Here is a 17,195-nt window from a genome sequence, read left to right on the forward strand (position 1 = left end):
TGTCCTTTTGGCAATGATTCTTCTGATGATAAATTTGTGTGTTGTAATACACTTGTCCTTTTTGACATCAATTATTTTAAAGTAATTCTCATTGTACACCTGTCCTTTTGGCAATACCCTTATGCCTAAGATTTTGGTGGAAATTGAAGGCATTTTATTTTTCACATTTTTGCATTCCTCCACCCCAATGAAGGGAACTTGATGCAACATAATTTAAATTTAAATTAAACTTAGGGGAATGTGATGGCTGCTATATAGCATTACTTACCTATCTACCTAAGCCAGAAGTGCAAGTGTGTGGGATCTCTGATTTGGTCTCACTGGAAATCTGATAGTCTTACTCGCCTTGTGAATTTAAGATTATAGATTATTTATGAAACTTGAGTGTCCACATTTAGTTTAGTTGTGATGTTTGGGGGAGGGAGGTGGTGATCTCTGGGGGATGTTGTGTCCCTGTTCTTTCCTGTCTCAGACATCTTGGAGGCCCATGTAATGCCCAGGACACATCCCTATGGAACACTGTTATTAGTTTTTCAAAATGTGTGCTTGATTGGAGCATTATAACTTCCAAACCTTTGACTAGTTTTATGTGTATGGGTGTTTGTATTCTAACCCTTTATTAATCATTCTGTTTTGCAGGAGATCAAGGGTTTCTTAATTCCTACTATGCTGATTTTCCCAATGCTCATCTATTTGAACCAAATTTATCATCAGAAGAATCTAGACCCGAAGCTTCCATGGAACGCCTCTCAACGCTGTATAATGCAGATGTTGGTTTATACATGCTGGCCAACAAGGTATTTTAAGTGTTGGGAAGGGTTTGTGATGATGTTCACAGCATAAAGTTGTTGCTTATGCATATGTATGTTGTCTGTGGCATTCTGAGAATGGGAACTTGCAACCAAAAACTAACAAAATTATCCAGGCATTGAGAAGTTTTTGAATTTGTTAAGTGAAAGCTTAATTATGCAGCTTTTTTAAGTGATTGAAATATTACTGTTCATATGACATCAAAATTTCTGGTGGTTTACAGACATGATGTGCTGGTCTCATATGTTGTCAAGTCATACATAATGACCAAAACAATGGATCATCATTATGGTTGAAATTTACTCAATAACATTTCTGTTTTTTGATAACGTGCATTGTTGCATGGGTTGATTTTGAATGTCTGGATTGTACTTTTGATATTACATTTAACTAAGTCTTGAATTTCTTGATTAATTATTTTCACTCTTTCTTTATTTAGTTTATTTTATAGAGCTTTAGAACTATCTATGTTTTTTGGTCAAATTCTCAAATCTCTGCAATGCCAAGTTCCTTCAATATCTTTTTCCGGACACATTCTCTATTTTAATTCAGTGTTTGAGCAGGGATTTAATGTATGCCTTGTGAGTAGCCATTACAGATTATTTTCGTGTACATAATCATTGACCATTCTCAATCGTTTTGCTTGTTTTAGACGTATAGCCATTGACAGATCAAACTATTATAGATTATGCAATATGTTAGTATGTGATACTGCCATACCTAATGTCTCCTGGAATGTGATATCCTGAACTGGATATTTTAAGTTTTTTTTGACAATTTTCTCAATGAACATTCATGTGACCTTTACACTTTCTGAAAACTGAGATTTTGAGTTGGTTAAGATGAGAGCATACAGTGATTGAGTCAGTAACTGACTGGAAGAAGCTGCACACGACATAACTCTACAATGCATGCAAACAACATCTGAAAGATTGATATGCAAACTAGTGGTTGAGTCATCTAAAATTACAAATTGACATTGAAAATGAATGAAATTAGTTTTGGCTGCAAGCCTTCAGAACAAATACAAAATCAGAATTCGGTGGAGAAGCTCACATATTAACATCAAATTTATAGAAATGAAATTAATTCACTGATGTCATAGTGGCATAGCCATCCAAACTTGCAATATAGATATCAACCGTTAAACTTTTATCTTTCTGGATGTGAATTGCACAAAAAATTACAGATTAAACACTATGACAAAATTATTGCAATAAACTGAAATACTTTTAAATAGTTTTTTGCTACTATAGAAATCCTCTAGAAATTGTATACTAATCATGCTGACATCTGAATTTGACTCCCAGGATAAACTCATAAAGAATAAGCTGCATACCAATGTTGTACAGCTGGTTAGAACAATAAACAGTAGCAAATGATTAAAGATTTCCTTGAAAATTCCAAACAGCTTGCATAAACTCGAAAATATTCAATTTCAGCTCTTAAGTTCCACAGATATTGAGAACATCATTCACAATGTGGTGTATTTCATTACAGAAATGGTACAGCTGGTACCCCAAACCAAATATACAGCAGACTAAATAATATTAGACAGCAGCTTTTAAGGCTGCAATTCTCCTTTGATAAAGTTCGTCAGCCAAAGAAAATGAGATAACTTCCTTTTCTAACCTTATCACTCTTTAACAATATGTTCAATGCTTCACACATTTGAAGGTATGTCCATTTAGTAATACACGGTGCCTTCAAGCAAAGAGTATATTCTTCTTAAAAGTTAATATATACAGTTCTTCACAAAGATAAGGAAATGATTTCCCAAAAGCTGCGGAAAAGTCCCGAAATACTGTGGCAGCAACACAATTAAAATTTCACAAGATATCAACTTGCCACCATTAAAATAGTATGTAATATTATAAGAAAGGTATGACAACCTTTCTTTGAATAATAACAACACAAAATATGGTACAATTGGTACCGAATGGTATGGCTAGCAATCATATAACATTAACCTTCAAATCAAAATATATAATATTTTGGAATTTCCTTGAACACATCAAATAAAAAATTCAAAAACTCATTGAATAACTATAAAATACCAAATTGGAAATCTGAAAAAATTCTTCAATGTCTTTAACTTATAATCTAGAACTGAATATAAACTGCAGTTTCTAGTACAATTGTAATCCGTAAGTGGAATCACCAAGAATGGACAAGAGGGTTTTTTTTCTCCAATCTGAAATGGTATTGTAAAAAGAAATAGAACACAATCTTATTTTATTAGATATGAGGATAACTTATTGCAAAGAGGTTCATCTCCTTGGATAGAGTGTTGAGATGAAACCAACAAACATGACTTAGATATCGAAAAAACTAAAAAGGAGTAAGTTACTAAGGTCACTTTGTTACAAAGGTAAGCCTTATCTTCAAATACCCCTTCTTAAGGTTTACTGCACCAAAACAGAAATACTAACAAACAAACTAAGATCACTCAATCATATATTCATTAGAAGCTTTTCTTTGAAAACAATCTTTAGACCAAGTAGACCTCCATCAAGTTGCCTTTTAACTCTCGTAAAGGTGTGACTCCCAAGCTGAATTCCCCAATTCTTGGATTACCACTGCTGCAATTGAATCACTAATCTCTTGAAAATGTTAAGCAACATCTATAGTGCTCCATCAAGTTGTCTCATGACCTTCATAAGGCTATGACTGTCAAGATTTACAGATTCTCTAACTACCTAGGCAACCATTCATATTGAGCTTCATATACATTGGATTCCTTCCTGTCTTCAAAAAATAGGCTTCCTAAAATATGCATGATTCATCATCCACCTTGGCATACTAATCTTTCTAGTTTTTCCTGTCAATTTGGTGGCCCACCCAAATCAAAGGCCTTAAGCTTTGCTGTTTCTTCAAACGTGGAGTGCTTGTGAGTAACCTTAATTGCATAAGTGTGCGGCTCATAGCTTTGATGGTTCTTAATACAAGTAGATCAGATTTCTTCATCCATCGTAATTCAAATTGGTCCTCTTTGACTGAATCCTTTCTTGAAAATCTGCAAATTTGTTTCACACCGCCTGAGACAAAAAAATGGTGAAACCCTATGTCCTACCTGCAGATTAAAAAGATGCAAAATACTTCAATCCTTGCCCTAGCTGCTAGTTTAAAATCTACTGAAAAGATTTATAAAAATTACATACAAATATGTTTGAAAACCCTAGCCCTGAGAGTTCTAGCTGTGGATTAATTTGCCTATACCTGTGGGCTGCACAAACAATTCAACAGACCCTTGAATTTGTTTTGAAAATATTAGTGAAAATCCATAAAAACAATGCAATTTAGGTGTAGAAAAAGTCAAAAGCCCTTGAGCAGTGTTAAAATAATATAAATATCTTCTATAATGGTCATCTTCTATTTTTAGTGGTCATCTTCTATTTTAAGTTGTCGACTTATTTAGCTTGTTAAGTTAGTTTTTTATTATGTAATTAGCTTTTAAGCTTTATTTAGCATTTAGCTTTTTAGTTAATTAACTTATAAGCTTTATTTAGCATTTAACTTTTTCTTTTTAGTTAATTAACTTTTAAGCTTAATTTAGCTTTCACGCTTAATTTAGCGTTTAACTCTTTAATCTTTTACTTTAACGTTATGTTCTAATTATAGAACATCGTCTTGTAACCTCTATATATACGTGTGTATATCGTTCAATGTAATTATCCGATTATTGAATCATTCATTCAATTTATTTTTCATGGTATCAAAGCATGGAAATAAAAAATTTCGAAAGTTTTTGTTTTAAAATTTTTCAAAGTTTTGAAAATTTTCCTAAGGTTTCTGCAATTTTCGACTAGGGTTTTGACCCTTCAATTCAAGTCGAAATTTTATTCTGATTGCAGATTCTTGGTGGGTTTTTCGAGACCTCAATTGGGTCATCGTCAGATTTTTTTGGGTGCATCATTTTCCGTGCCTCAATTTTTGAGCCGTCAAATCTGCATTCTGTTTTTCAGATTCTTGGTGGGTTTTTCAAGAGATTTTTTGGGTTGGTCTCAGATTTTTCTGGGTGCCTCGTTTTCTGTTCCTCAAATTTTGTGCCAGCGAATTTGCCTTGGAATTTAAAAACAGTCAGCAATTTTTGCTAATTCTATGGACGTCGGGAATTTCGCTATCTTCTAGGCACCATTTATTCTATTTTAAGTTTGCAATTTTTTTTTTCATTTCTGGGCTTCTTCCAAACCTCGAAATTTGTGCCAAAATTCTCCTATAGGGTTTCAGTTTTCTTAGCAGCTGCTTCTATTCTGATTTTAATCAGAATTTTCTGTCTCATTCTTTGTGCCTTCACTAGGTTGACCACGTTCAACCTCAGTTTTCTGTGATGGCATCTTTGACCAACATCATGTTGGAACATAGTTAGAAGTTTAACGGCCTCAACTACAACACCTGGAAACAACGCATGTTACCGATCTTTGAGTATCGTTGCCTTGATCAGCTTGTTTTGGGCAAGGAATCTTGTCCTACAACAACAGGTGATGATTAAGACAAACATGATGTGAAGAATCGAGAGACTGTCATGCTTATCAAGCTCTCCATCACAGATGATCAACTCCCACAGGTGCCTCCAGGTAAAACAGCAAAAGAGATCTGGGATCTCTTGAAGGATCTTCATGAAACGTTCGACAAGAGCCGAGCTTTCTTTCTGAAGAATATGTTGTTTTCTATCATGATGGATGAGAAGTCATCTATCCAGGGACATCTCACGAAGATCAAGGAGATTCGTGACTAGTTGGAAGCTATAGGCCGAACCATGGTGGAAGAGGATATGGTAGTGATCACGTTGAAAAGCCTTCCCAGATCCTACGAGCATTTCATTGATACTCTCAATATCTCATCTACTAGTGTTGATCTGAAGTTTCTTGATTTCTGCAACAAGCTTCTACAACAGGATCGATGGAAGCAACAGTTTGGAAGCAACGCTAGTTCGTCCACTGAACAAGCCTTCACAACTGAAGTTTTGGATAAGAACAAGGGCAAAGGTCAGTCCTTCTAGCAGAAGGGGCAAGGTCAATATATGCAGTCTTCAAAGGAGAAAAGTGTACAGTGTAACTACTGTCACCAGTTTGGCCATATGAAGAAAGATTGCAGGAAATTGTTGGCATCCGTGCAATCTAGGCTGGGAGGGTCTCAGAAACAAGAGAAGGCTCATGTTGCAGAGCATTCTGGAGAGGAGTCAGCCTTCTATGCTTTGTGATAAGCAAATTTCCTGTTTGGTTGGTTTTCACATTTTTTTCCTCAAAAATTGTTCGTAGGGTTTCAAATTTTTTTTCCTTAAAAATTATCATCTCTCATCCGCAAAGCTTGTGTGGGATTTCTAGGTTTTCACGATTTTTTCTTCAAAAATTGTTTGTTGGTTTTTACGATTTTTTCCTAAAAAATCATCTGTAATACGCGAAGTTCGCGTGGGATTTGTGATTCGCGAAGTTCTTTGGTTTTGATTGATTTTTCTCCTAAAAAATCAAGCTTTGTTGCAGTCAGTTTGGGTCGCACCTGCCAGGGCGAATATCTGCAACTGTGGTATCTTGTAGTCAGTTTTGGAGTTGGTACTCTTCTGCAAAAGGGTTTGCTGATTTTTTCCTCAAAATCATTGTTTCAGGCTTCAGTAATTCGTGTGTGCCAGATCTCTAATTCGCGTGTGAAGGCTACATTCGTTTGGATGGCTTTTGGTACTCTTGGTCATTTACATTCTGCAGATCCTGGGAGGGTCTCCGTAGCAGCAGAGTGTTCTTTGCATCTATGATCATAACACTTGCAGTGTTTTCTGTAGGGGTATTGAGTAAAATGACCATTAGGGAGGGTGTTAAAATAATATTAATATCTTCTATAATGGTCATCTTCTATTTTTAGTGGTCATCTTCTATTTTAAGTTGTCAACTTATTTAGCTTGTTAAGTTAGCTTTTTATTATGTAATTAGCTTTTAAGCTTTATTTAGCATTTAGCTTTTTAGTTAATTAGCTTCTAAGTTTTTATTTAGCATTTAGCTTTTTCTTTTTAGTTAATTAACTTTTAAGCTTAATTTAGCTTTCACGTTTAATTTAGCTTTCATGCTTAATTTAGCATTTAGCTCTTTAATCTTTTACTTTAACGTTATGTTCTAATTATAGAACATCATCTTGTAACCTCTCTATATATGTGTGTATATCGTTCAATGTAATTATCCGATTATTGAATCATTCATTCAATTTATTTTTCAAGCAGAAGTATGGGGCAATTTTGCCAAATAAAAATTCCATTATTTTTTAACAAAAGAACCCCATGATTTTCACCTTGCAGATGGCCTGTCTTGATTTTTACCAAAAAGTAACAAATTTATCAAACATTCCTCGACTGTGATTTCTTTCTACTACCAGTCTCATTTTTCACACATACCAAATGCCATGATCTACCTTGCAAACATTCATGATTTCCTCTTGAAATACCTTTTGTGACGTATTCACACATCGCCCCATTGCAAATGGGGACCCCTACTTTTTTTTCTTTCTGGAGTTTGCTTTCTAGGTGTTTAGGGTTTGTCTGTTAGCCTTTGCATTTTGAGTGTCGCCAGGGGATCAATAAGATGGTAGGCTTTGCTTGAGCCAGGGGAGTCAGCAGGTGCTCCAGGTTAGGATTTCTTTGAGAGTCTTCCTTAGGGCCTGGTTTTGCTCTTGTTGCTAATTGTGTCTTGCTTTGTGAGTGGGTATCATTCTTGAAGGTCCAAGCTAGGTCAAGTTGGTGAGTGATGAAGTTTGGAATGTCATCCTGATCTTCAAATGCCCTGAAATTTGGCTAAGTCTGGAATGTCCTGATCCTGAAATTTGACTAAGTTTGGAAAACTGAAGAATCCTCCAAAAACTAGATTTTGCAATATAACTCTTGGAGGTCCGAAACCACTCTCAAACATCCTGGAAGTATATATGGAATGTAACTTAAAGTATAAGTGACATTTCACTTATACTTAAATGTTATATTCCATAAAATGACCCTGACGGAGAGTCCAAAATGTCAAATTTCGCTCCTGACCCTTGCAAAGGGTCCAGAGCGAAATTCTCCATAAGACATTCTACTTTGACCAAAACCTAGAACTAACGCATTACCAGGCTTGAATGAAGGTAAAAGCGCTTGTTTGAATGAAGAAATGTGAAAATGAAGTCAAGATCTTGGCCAAGAATAGGGATTTTGCTCCTGACCCTTCCAAAGGGTCTAGAGCGAAAATCCTTGAAGACCTCAAATTCTCACTTATCAAGGCCAAATTTCTAGTTCCTAAGGCATGTTTGAAGGTATTTTTGAATGTTCTAGCCTTGTCAAGATTGAAAGATGAAGGATTTTAGTCAAGAAGATGAATTTCACTCCTGACCCTTCCAGAGGGTCCAAAGCGAAATTCTTGAAAACACTCATTTTTCCTTTAGCAAGAGTCAAGACCAAGGTGGAGATGCATGAGGAAGGATCTATGTTTACTTCCCAAAGAGGATGAAAATAGGAAAAGTCAAGGATCCAACCCAAAACATGATTTTCGCTCCTAACCCTTCCAAAGGGTCCAGAGCGAAAATCTTTGTAGCTCTCATTTCCTTTCAAATTTTGACTAAGTGTTGGTTTCTAGGGCATGTTGGGGGATGAATTGGTATGTTCTTGCCTTGAGATGGAGCTGATTGATTTTGAAGAACAAGATTTTGGCCTAAAGGAGAATTTCGCTCCTGACCCTTTCAAAGGGTCCAGAGCGAAATTCATCATAAACTTCATTTGCTACCTTGTTTGACCTTGAAACCTTCTTCCTCAGGTGGAAAATGATCTAAGTTTGCTTCTTGAAGTGGTTTGAAGTTTGAAAAGTGAGTAATCTAGCCTAGAATGAGATTTTCGCTCCTGACCCTTCCAAAGGGTCCAGAGCGAAAATCTTCCTAAAGCTCATTTCTTCCCTGGTTTGACCAAATTTTGATTTGCAGAGCATCTTGAAAGGAAGGATGGACGTGTTTGGACTTTGGAAATGTGTGAGAGCTTTGAAAAAATGAAGGATTCTAGCCAAGAAGGTGAATTTCGCTCTTGACCCTTCCATAGGGTCCAGAGCGAAATTCCTTGCAAGCCTATTCTTTTGACCTTGTTTTGGCTTAAGACCTTATCCCTTAGGTGAATAATGATGTCTAGTTGTCTTCTAGAGTGGATTGGAGTTGAAGAAATGGAGAATCAAGCCAAGAATGAGATTTTCACTCTTGACCCTTCCAAAGGGTCCAGAGCGAAAATCCTCCTAGACCTCATTTCCTTCCCTATTTGAGCAAATTGTGATGTCCAAAGCATGTTGAAAGGGAAAATGGACATGATCTTGCCTTTGAGAGTGTTTGATAGCATTGAGGAATGAGGGTTTTAGCCAAGAAAGGAATTTTCGCTCCTGACCCTTCCAAAGGGTCCAGGGCGAAATTCCTTACAAGCCTACTTTTTGACCTTTCTTAGGCTTAAAACCTTGTTCCTAGGGCGAAGAGAGATGAGATTTTACCTTGCAATGAAGTTTCAAGTTGAAAGAATGATGATTTTTGGTCAAGAATGAGATTTTCGCTCTTGACCCTTCCAAAGGGTCCAGAGCGAATTTTCTCTAAATCACCTTTTTTCCCAATTTTGTGCCAAGCCAAGTGCTGACTAGGGCGAGTTTTGATGGGAGAGGTCCTCAGGAATGACTTTGACTTAGCAATAATTATCAAACTTGAAGGAATTGAGCCAAAAAGTGATTTTCGCTCCTGACCCTTCCAAAGGGTCCAGAGCGAAAATCTTAAAACCACCTATTTTCCTTGCAAGTCTAGTCAAACGTTAGGTTTTCATGGCTTGGATGGGTGCGAGGAGAGGTGTTCTTGCCCTGTTGAAGTTGATTGAGGACAAATGATGAAGGAGTAAGCTCAAGTCAAGATTTTCGCTCCCGACCCTTCCAAAGGGTTCAGAGCGAAAATCCCAATTCCACCTATTTTCTTTGCAAGGCAAGGTAAAATTTTGATTTTTATGGCCTAGAGAGGAGTGAGGCAAGGTGTTCTAAGTCTTGGAGGTGATTTGAAGTTGAAAGGATGAGGAAATAACCCTAAAACAAGATTTTCGCTCTTGACCCTTCTAAAGGGTCCAGAGCGAAAATCCTAAAATTTACATATTCCTTTCAAATTTATGCTAAACCATGCCTAGGCCAAGGTGAACGATGCCCTTGAGATTGCCCTTGAGTTGATTGTTGTCTCCAGAAATGATGATTTTGGGCTAAAGGAAGAAGTTCAAGGGTCAAGAGCGAAAATCCTAAAATTTACATATTCCTTTAAAATTTATGCTAAACCATGCCTAGGCCAAGGTGAACGATGCCCTTGAGATTGCCCTTGAGTTGATTGTTGTCTCCAGAAATGATGATTTTGGGCTAAAGGAAGAAATCGCCCTTGACCCTTCCAAAGGGTCCAGGGCGAAAATTCTTCAATCACCTTTTTCTCCTTGCAAAATTAAGTCAAACTGGAATTGGATGAGAGAAGAGAAGTGTTTCCTTGCCTTGTGAAGTGATTTGAAGTTGAAATGATGGAGAAGTGAGCTACAAACAAAAAATTCGCTCCTGACACTTCCAAAGGGTCTAGAGCGAAAAACCCTAAAACCACCTTTTTCCTCGAGATTTGAGTGAAGTCAAGCCTAAACAAGGGTGAGAGATACCATTTGGATTGCCTTGGATAGACTCTTGACCATCAAAGATGCATATTTTAAGCTAAAATTGGAATTTCGCTCTTGACCCTTCCAAAGGGTCCAGAGCGAAATTTTGGATAGGTCCTGTCCCTGGCTAGGTTTTGAGCAAATTTGACCTTTTGGCCTTGTGAAGATCAAACCAATGTTGCCAAGTTGGGAAGTGGATTCAATGTGGGGGAGTCCAGATGAATTGAAGTGAAGGAAGTGTAAAATGAAGCCTAAAGAAGGAATTTCGCTCCTGACCCTTCTAGAGGGTCCAGAGCGAATTCCCAAAATCACCTAGTTTGCCCATGAGGAAGGTCAAGTTGTAGATTCCTAGCCTTTGGTGAGGAGAAGGATAGCGTATGCTTGCCTTGGAAGACATTTTGTAGTAGAGACATGATGGAATTTGTCCAAAAATGCAAAATTCGCTCTTGACTCTTCCAGAGGGTCCAGGGCGAAATCTTTTGAAACTACTATTTTTCACCTTGTTTGGGCCAAGCAAGGAGCTGGTTGTGAGGTAACGTTGAAAAGAGGTCTAAGTTGGCCAGGAATGCTAATTTCGCTCCTGACCCTTCCAGAGGGTCTAGGGCGAAATTCTTATAGGGCCTGTCCTTGGGAAATCTTGAGCAAGCTCCATTTAATATCTTTTGTTGATGACTTAAGGTGTAAAATACTATGTTGAAATGAATTTATTATGTCCTTAATCATCTTTTGATTTTTTTTTGCAGATGAAAGAAGATCAAGCCAAGACAAGGACGACCTTCTCCAGTCCAGCATCAACAAGGACGGCCTTCTCCAGTCCAACATCAACAAGGATGGCCTTCTCCAGTCCAGCATCAACAAGGACGACCTTCTCCAGTCCAGCATCATCAGGGACGACCTTCTCTAGTCTAGCATCATCAAGGACGACATCTTTCAGTCCAACGTTCCAAGGAAAGGTACACCATCCATCCTGCACATTGAAGACAAAGGAGGTTAAAGCAAGGGTTTGTTGAAGAGGCAGACAGTTTCAGAAGAGTTAATTAAAGTTAGCTTGTCAGCATCATCAAATTGAATATCTACCAAGTTGCAAGTGTCAGACAAGGTGGCATCCCAGTCATCACTCCTCCAGTCGGATTGGTCCACCTCAGCGTGTCCAGATTCAATGTACCTGACTCATCAAAGATGGCACAAACTTTGATGTACCTACCCCAGTTATCCATTGGTCGAATATTCCAAAGAAGACATGTGTCCAAATAATGCAATTATTTCATTGGCCAGAATTGAGTTGTTGTAACAAACCCTAATTAGGGTTTTCATTGTAAAATCTCTGCCATTGATCTTAGTTGATCTGAGCCATTGAATTGTATTGAGGGCACTATATAAGCCCTGGCTCCTCATTTGTAAAGGCTAATAGTTAGTCAGTAGTTAGAAGGTGAATACTTAGAAATAGTGAATAGTCAGTTGATAGAATAGCAATTATAGTAGAATAGAAAGAGAAGGTAAAGATTGTTGCCAATATGTTGTTGTAAAAGACTTGTAAAACTTCATTGAAGAAATGGTGAAATCTATGGGTCGATTCAACAATTTGCATGGTCTCTATACTTCTCAGATTTGATTTCATGTTATTAGATGAGTGGAAGAAATGTGTTTGATTGATGGTGAAATTCGTATATCCATACTACTAGTAGTTTGTTGATTGCAGACTTGCCTTGTGTAGTCAACTGGAATCATTCAGCTTAAGCTTAACTTTAATTGTCGCTTCTTCACTGATATGCATCAGCCTGATGGTGTCTATGCCTATAGCGATGATCTGAACATCATAAAGTTTTCCTCCGAAGATCGCATTAACCTTGTGGAGATGGTCCTAGTATCAAAATTAGATCCTTCCCTCGCCCTCATCCTTTTTCCTTTTTTCAAAAAATCTAGGCTAGTGAAATCCTGTGATTCCAGCAAATCAGACGTTTAAGTCGTCAAGTGTAAGTCCCCTTGTGATTCCAGCAAAATCACATCATACCACAAAGAGCTTATCCACACGTAGAGATCCTACATAACAGAACCTTGGAGTTACTCTGACTGATCCTTTGGCGAGATCTTCAGCAGTCAGGAACTTTGCTCAAGAGAGGATAAGGTACCTTTTTAGGTATTTTATTCTGTGTTTGGTCGTGTACAAAAAACACATCAACAATACCATACACAATTTTGTACACAAAAAATCCTTGAATTTTCTTTTGAAGAAAACCTGTGCTGCAAATGAAAAACTCCCTTTCACATGACCACTTGCTTTGATACTATGTTGTAAGAAGAAATAGAATACAGTATTATTCTATTTAGATATCAAGATAACTTATCACAAAGAGGTTTATCTTTTTATATAGAATCTGGAGATGAAATGGATAAGCATGACACACCAATGGATAAACATGACATAGTTTAGATATCTAAAAAAATAAAAAGGAAACGAAACAAACCACTTAAGTCACTAAGGTGACATTATTACAAAGGTAAAGCCCTATCTTCTAATAAATGGAAACCAAGAGGGTCTTTGTCCTCAGATTTTTGCTGCCCTTGGGTATGGAGATAAAAAAATGGTTTAATTTCTGAAATAGGGTTTGATATTAATAACAATATATTTCTGTTCTATGCCTAACCCTCATTTTATAGACTCATTGAGGGAAAATAATTAAACCCTTAAAAAATTATTTGAGAAATGTCTAGAAAGGCTTTTCAACAAAACAACACTTTTGGACCCCTTTGCCTAATGACACTTTAATAGGTCCATTTTTGTGATGTCCCCATCAAATCCCTATCAACCAAACGAGCAGGAAGAACTATTTATACTACAGGTGTGGCAGACCTAAGACATCTCCATGATTAGTCATTAACAAAAACAATAATTTAGATTTAGATAGAATAGAAAGACAATAAATTTATAAGACAATATAGTCTTGATTGATAACTTGCGAAGTTCATAAGCAGAGGGGCAATATGCAATAAAGTAGGATTATTGAACAAATCGTTTATCACCATCAAATGCACTTCGGATTGAAGAGGACATTGTTGATTTTGCCACAGGTATCGTATATGCACCAAACATTATCTCACATAACATATATCTAATCACACCTGGCTGACCATTCACTCAAATGACATCAAATATTGTTCTGTCTTCTGTGATATCCGATCTGCCTTGAATGTTATACGAACTGCTGAGTGTTTCTTTGATGTGTTATCGATCTGTCTGTTGTCAATATTAGACAGTCGATCTGCTTGATATATTATCAGACCCGATACAATTACCCAATCTGCTATATTAATATTTGAATCGACAGAATTAGAATGAACACGGTTTTCCATTATTTCTCTGTACATTGAGTGAATATGAATCCCTTTTGCTATCTTCGTTTCTTGATATATATATATATATATATACATGGAAGAGAGTCATCTCTCCTCAGGGAGTTACGACGACTCATGAAATATCGTATTCTTTCAATAAGGGCCGTGAGCTATAAACGAATATAGCTTTGTTCATTAACATAACCGATTAGCAATAACATTTGATCATTAATGATATTGCTTGCTTAACAATATCGATTCTCATATTGATTAATAATAATAATAACATTACTTTGCTTTGTTAATTTGCTTAACAGATATGCATATCATAGTTTTAAAACTCGTGGACTCGCCACGGACTCGCCACGGACTCGCGAGTCCATGGGAGCCACGAGTCGACTCGCCAAGACTCGCCGAGGCGAGTCCTGGCGAGTCCATTTGAAAGACTCGCGAGTCTTTTGCAAGGACTCGCGCGAGTCTTTTGCATGGACTCGCGAGTCTTTCAGATGGACTCGTGCGACCCAGAGAAAATGTCATGCAAGCTTTAAAATTGAGTTTAACATGTGAAAAAATTAGGTCTCTCCGTCAGGATTCATATATGGAAATAAGAAAGAAGAAAGATAAAAGGAAATGTCACTTATACTTTAAGTTATATTCCATATATACTGTCAGGATGTTTGAGAGTGGTTTCGGACCTCCAGGAGTTGTAATGCAAAATCTAGTTTTTGGAGGATTCTTCAATTTTCCAGACTTAGTCAGATTTCAGGATCAGGAAGACATTCCAGACTTAGCCAAATTTCAGGGCATTTGAAGATCAAGATGACATTCCAGACTTTAAGTTATATTCCATATATACTGTCAGGATGTTTGAGAGTGGTTTCGAACCTCCAGGAGTTATAATGCAAAATCTAGTTTTTGGAGGATTCTTCAATTTTCCAGACTTAGTCAAATTTTAGGATCTTTCGGCGATGCCCCTTGACCCCAACTTGGGGGCGTTGCCCCGAAACCCCCGTCGAAAAATATGGGGGGAAATTGCGCCGATGGAAGTAGGGAAAATTTAACCTCTGAGTCTGATTAGGCTCCATATAAAAGCATAATTAGCATTGAAGAAATCTTGGTATTATACATTTTAGAGTTGAAAGTTTGAAACTATGAGTATGTGACATGTGTAATGTTTCAATTATGGCTCTTATGTTCTCTAAATGCATTAATTTCTTTATGTTTTTTTGTAAAACTACGGTTTTTTTTTTTGCCGAGTCCTTGCCGAGTCTTTCACGAGTCTTTCACGAGTCCGAGTCCGAGTCCAAATTTTTGGTTTGCCGAGTCCGTGGCGAGTCCGAGTTTTTCAACTATGATGCATATCACAAATCGGCTAGAGTGAGAAGTATAGTTAAATCTAAATGATCGAATCACCAAATATGTAAGGCCAATAGGCCATTCACATATTTGGTCTCAGTCGGTCTTGAAGGATTACTACTGACGCTATAACATCAACACTCCCTCTTAGCTAGGGAGGAATCCTTCATGATCTCTACAAGTCACATCACTTCATTGAGATGACTAACACAATGACCACTCATTTGTGGAAGGGAAAGATATCACCTCACTTTGATATCAAGCATTATGGCTTATCCACAGATATCACCTCACATGATATCCACCATAGATATCTCATGTAATATCCACCATTATGGCTTATCCATAGATAATCACCTCACATGATATCCACCATTATGGCATATCCATAGATATCACTACATGGCATGCCCACGTATTTCACATCACATGAAATCCACCATGAATATCTCTTTATGTAATATCCACCATTATGGCTTATCCATGGATATCACGTCTCATGATATCCACCATTATGGCATATGCATATATATTACTACTAGAGATATAAACCATTATGATATATCCATAGATATCACGTCCCATGATATCCATCATAATGGTATGATCAATCAATATCGTAAGATCGTCACCTTATGATAATGATCAGATGTACAAGTGTTCACTATTGAGAGATCGTCACCTCACAATAATGTTCACAGGGGCTCATCAAGTATTGAACCAATATTGTCATGGAGTCGCACACATGATACTAATCATGAACCATATCATATTAATAAGATTGCATAATAAGAGTTTACAATTTAAACATCTTAGAGAATACATTAGTGAATAGCATACCTTTCCACCATGTCTCTAACATAGTGATACTTGATCTCCACATGCTTTGACCTTTCATGAAATACAAGGTTGGAGTTTGCATCACTCGTGGTGGATTCCAAGCTCACCAAGTATTCATCTATCCAGGAATATCATGACCTAGGAGTTAGCATAAAGGCCATGGGACTCCATCCCATGAATCATAGTCCTTTTACTAGAGAAACCATCTTGACATGGTCCACTCCCTCTGGACCAATATGACCAAGATCCTCAGATGTCAGTCAAAGCACATCCTCTTAGCTGCTCCCTCTGTCACAGAAGCATACCCTGCTCACATGGTTCCAATCATGGAAGATATCTTGCTCCAAGAGACTCTCATCGTTTGGTATGATCCACATACGGCTGGAAGTGCTAGATCCAGGACCACCATGGACCTACTGTCATAAGATCGAGCCCTAGACCAGACATGAATATGACCATCTTGAGATTTAGAACAAAATCCCCTCGCAGTCTGCTTCCTCTGGATGTTATTTCCTCCTCTTCAAAGAAACGACTTCAGCCACCAACTCAGTCTCATGGCAGCAAGCATCAAGTTCTTCCTTCCTTGAATGCAATCTCTTATGCTTCTTGGTTCGTCCTGAAAGCTTCTCAAAGAGATTAATAATAGTTTATAGAACTAAACTATCCCGAAGAGAAATACCAATGTTAGAAGCACTCGAGGATCACTGTTCCAATATAATTGTATGAATTAATAGCCACGTAGAAAATTCATGAACATTATGAAATACTTATCTCATTTAAATTAGAATCTCTTCAGGTGCTCGATACAATGAGAGCCAAATTCCCGACTATGATGGATGAGGGTTGACTCTTGTAATCGCATAATCACTATCACTTCCCTTTGTCCATGGTTCCTCTTAAGATCTCCCTTGTCATCAATGGATTCCAATTCCTCTTCATGTCAACCCGAATACTCCAGCATTCAACAAAGAGTGAAAAATATAAGATCAGAATAGCTCGACATAATGCTTGTCGAAACACCGGCCTGTTGACCGACTCTACTATCTGCCACATGAGTCTCAGGAACAGAATCAATTCTTCCTAAATCTTCAGACTCCTGTCTTTATTCAGCACCACCCGACTCCAGGAAGACATATATCAGCACTCGCAATAATACAGTCGTCTTGTCCAGTTGTTTCACCTCTACTGAACTGTGTGTGCCCAACCAAGCCCTCAGTAA

General features: G+C 37.4%; 1 protein-coding gene across 1 annotated transcript in view; it reads left to right on the plus strand.

Annotated features, from left to right (window-relative positions):
* LOC131067985 (inositol phosphorylceramide glucuronosyltransferase 1) overlaps positions 1-17,195 on the plus strand; it is an 89,522-nt gene that overhangs the window by 35,322 nt on the left and 37,005 nt on the right. The window contains exon 4 of the mRNA XM_058003168.2: positions 640-797. Coding sequence (XP_057859151.2) covers positions 640-797 — 158 coding nt within the window. The remainder of the gene's footprint in view (positions 1-639; positions 798-17,195) is intronic.

The sequence above is a fragment of the Cryptomeria japonica genome, chromosome 6 (assembly GCF_030272615.1).
Source record: "Cryptomeria japonica chromosome 6, Sugi_1.0, whole genome shotgun sequence".
NCBI classification, from domain to species: domain Eukaryota; kingdom Viridiplantae; phylum Streptophyta; class Pinopsida; order Cupressales; family Cupressaceae; genus Cryptomeria; species Cryptomeria japonica.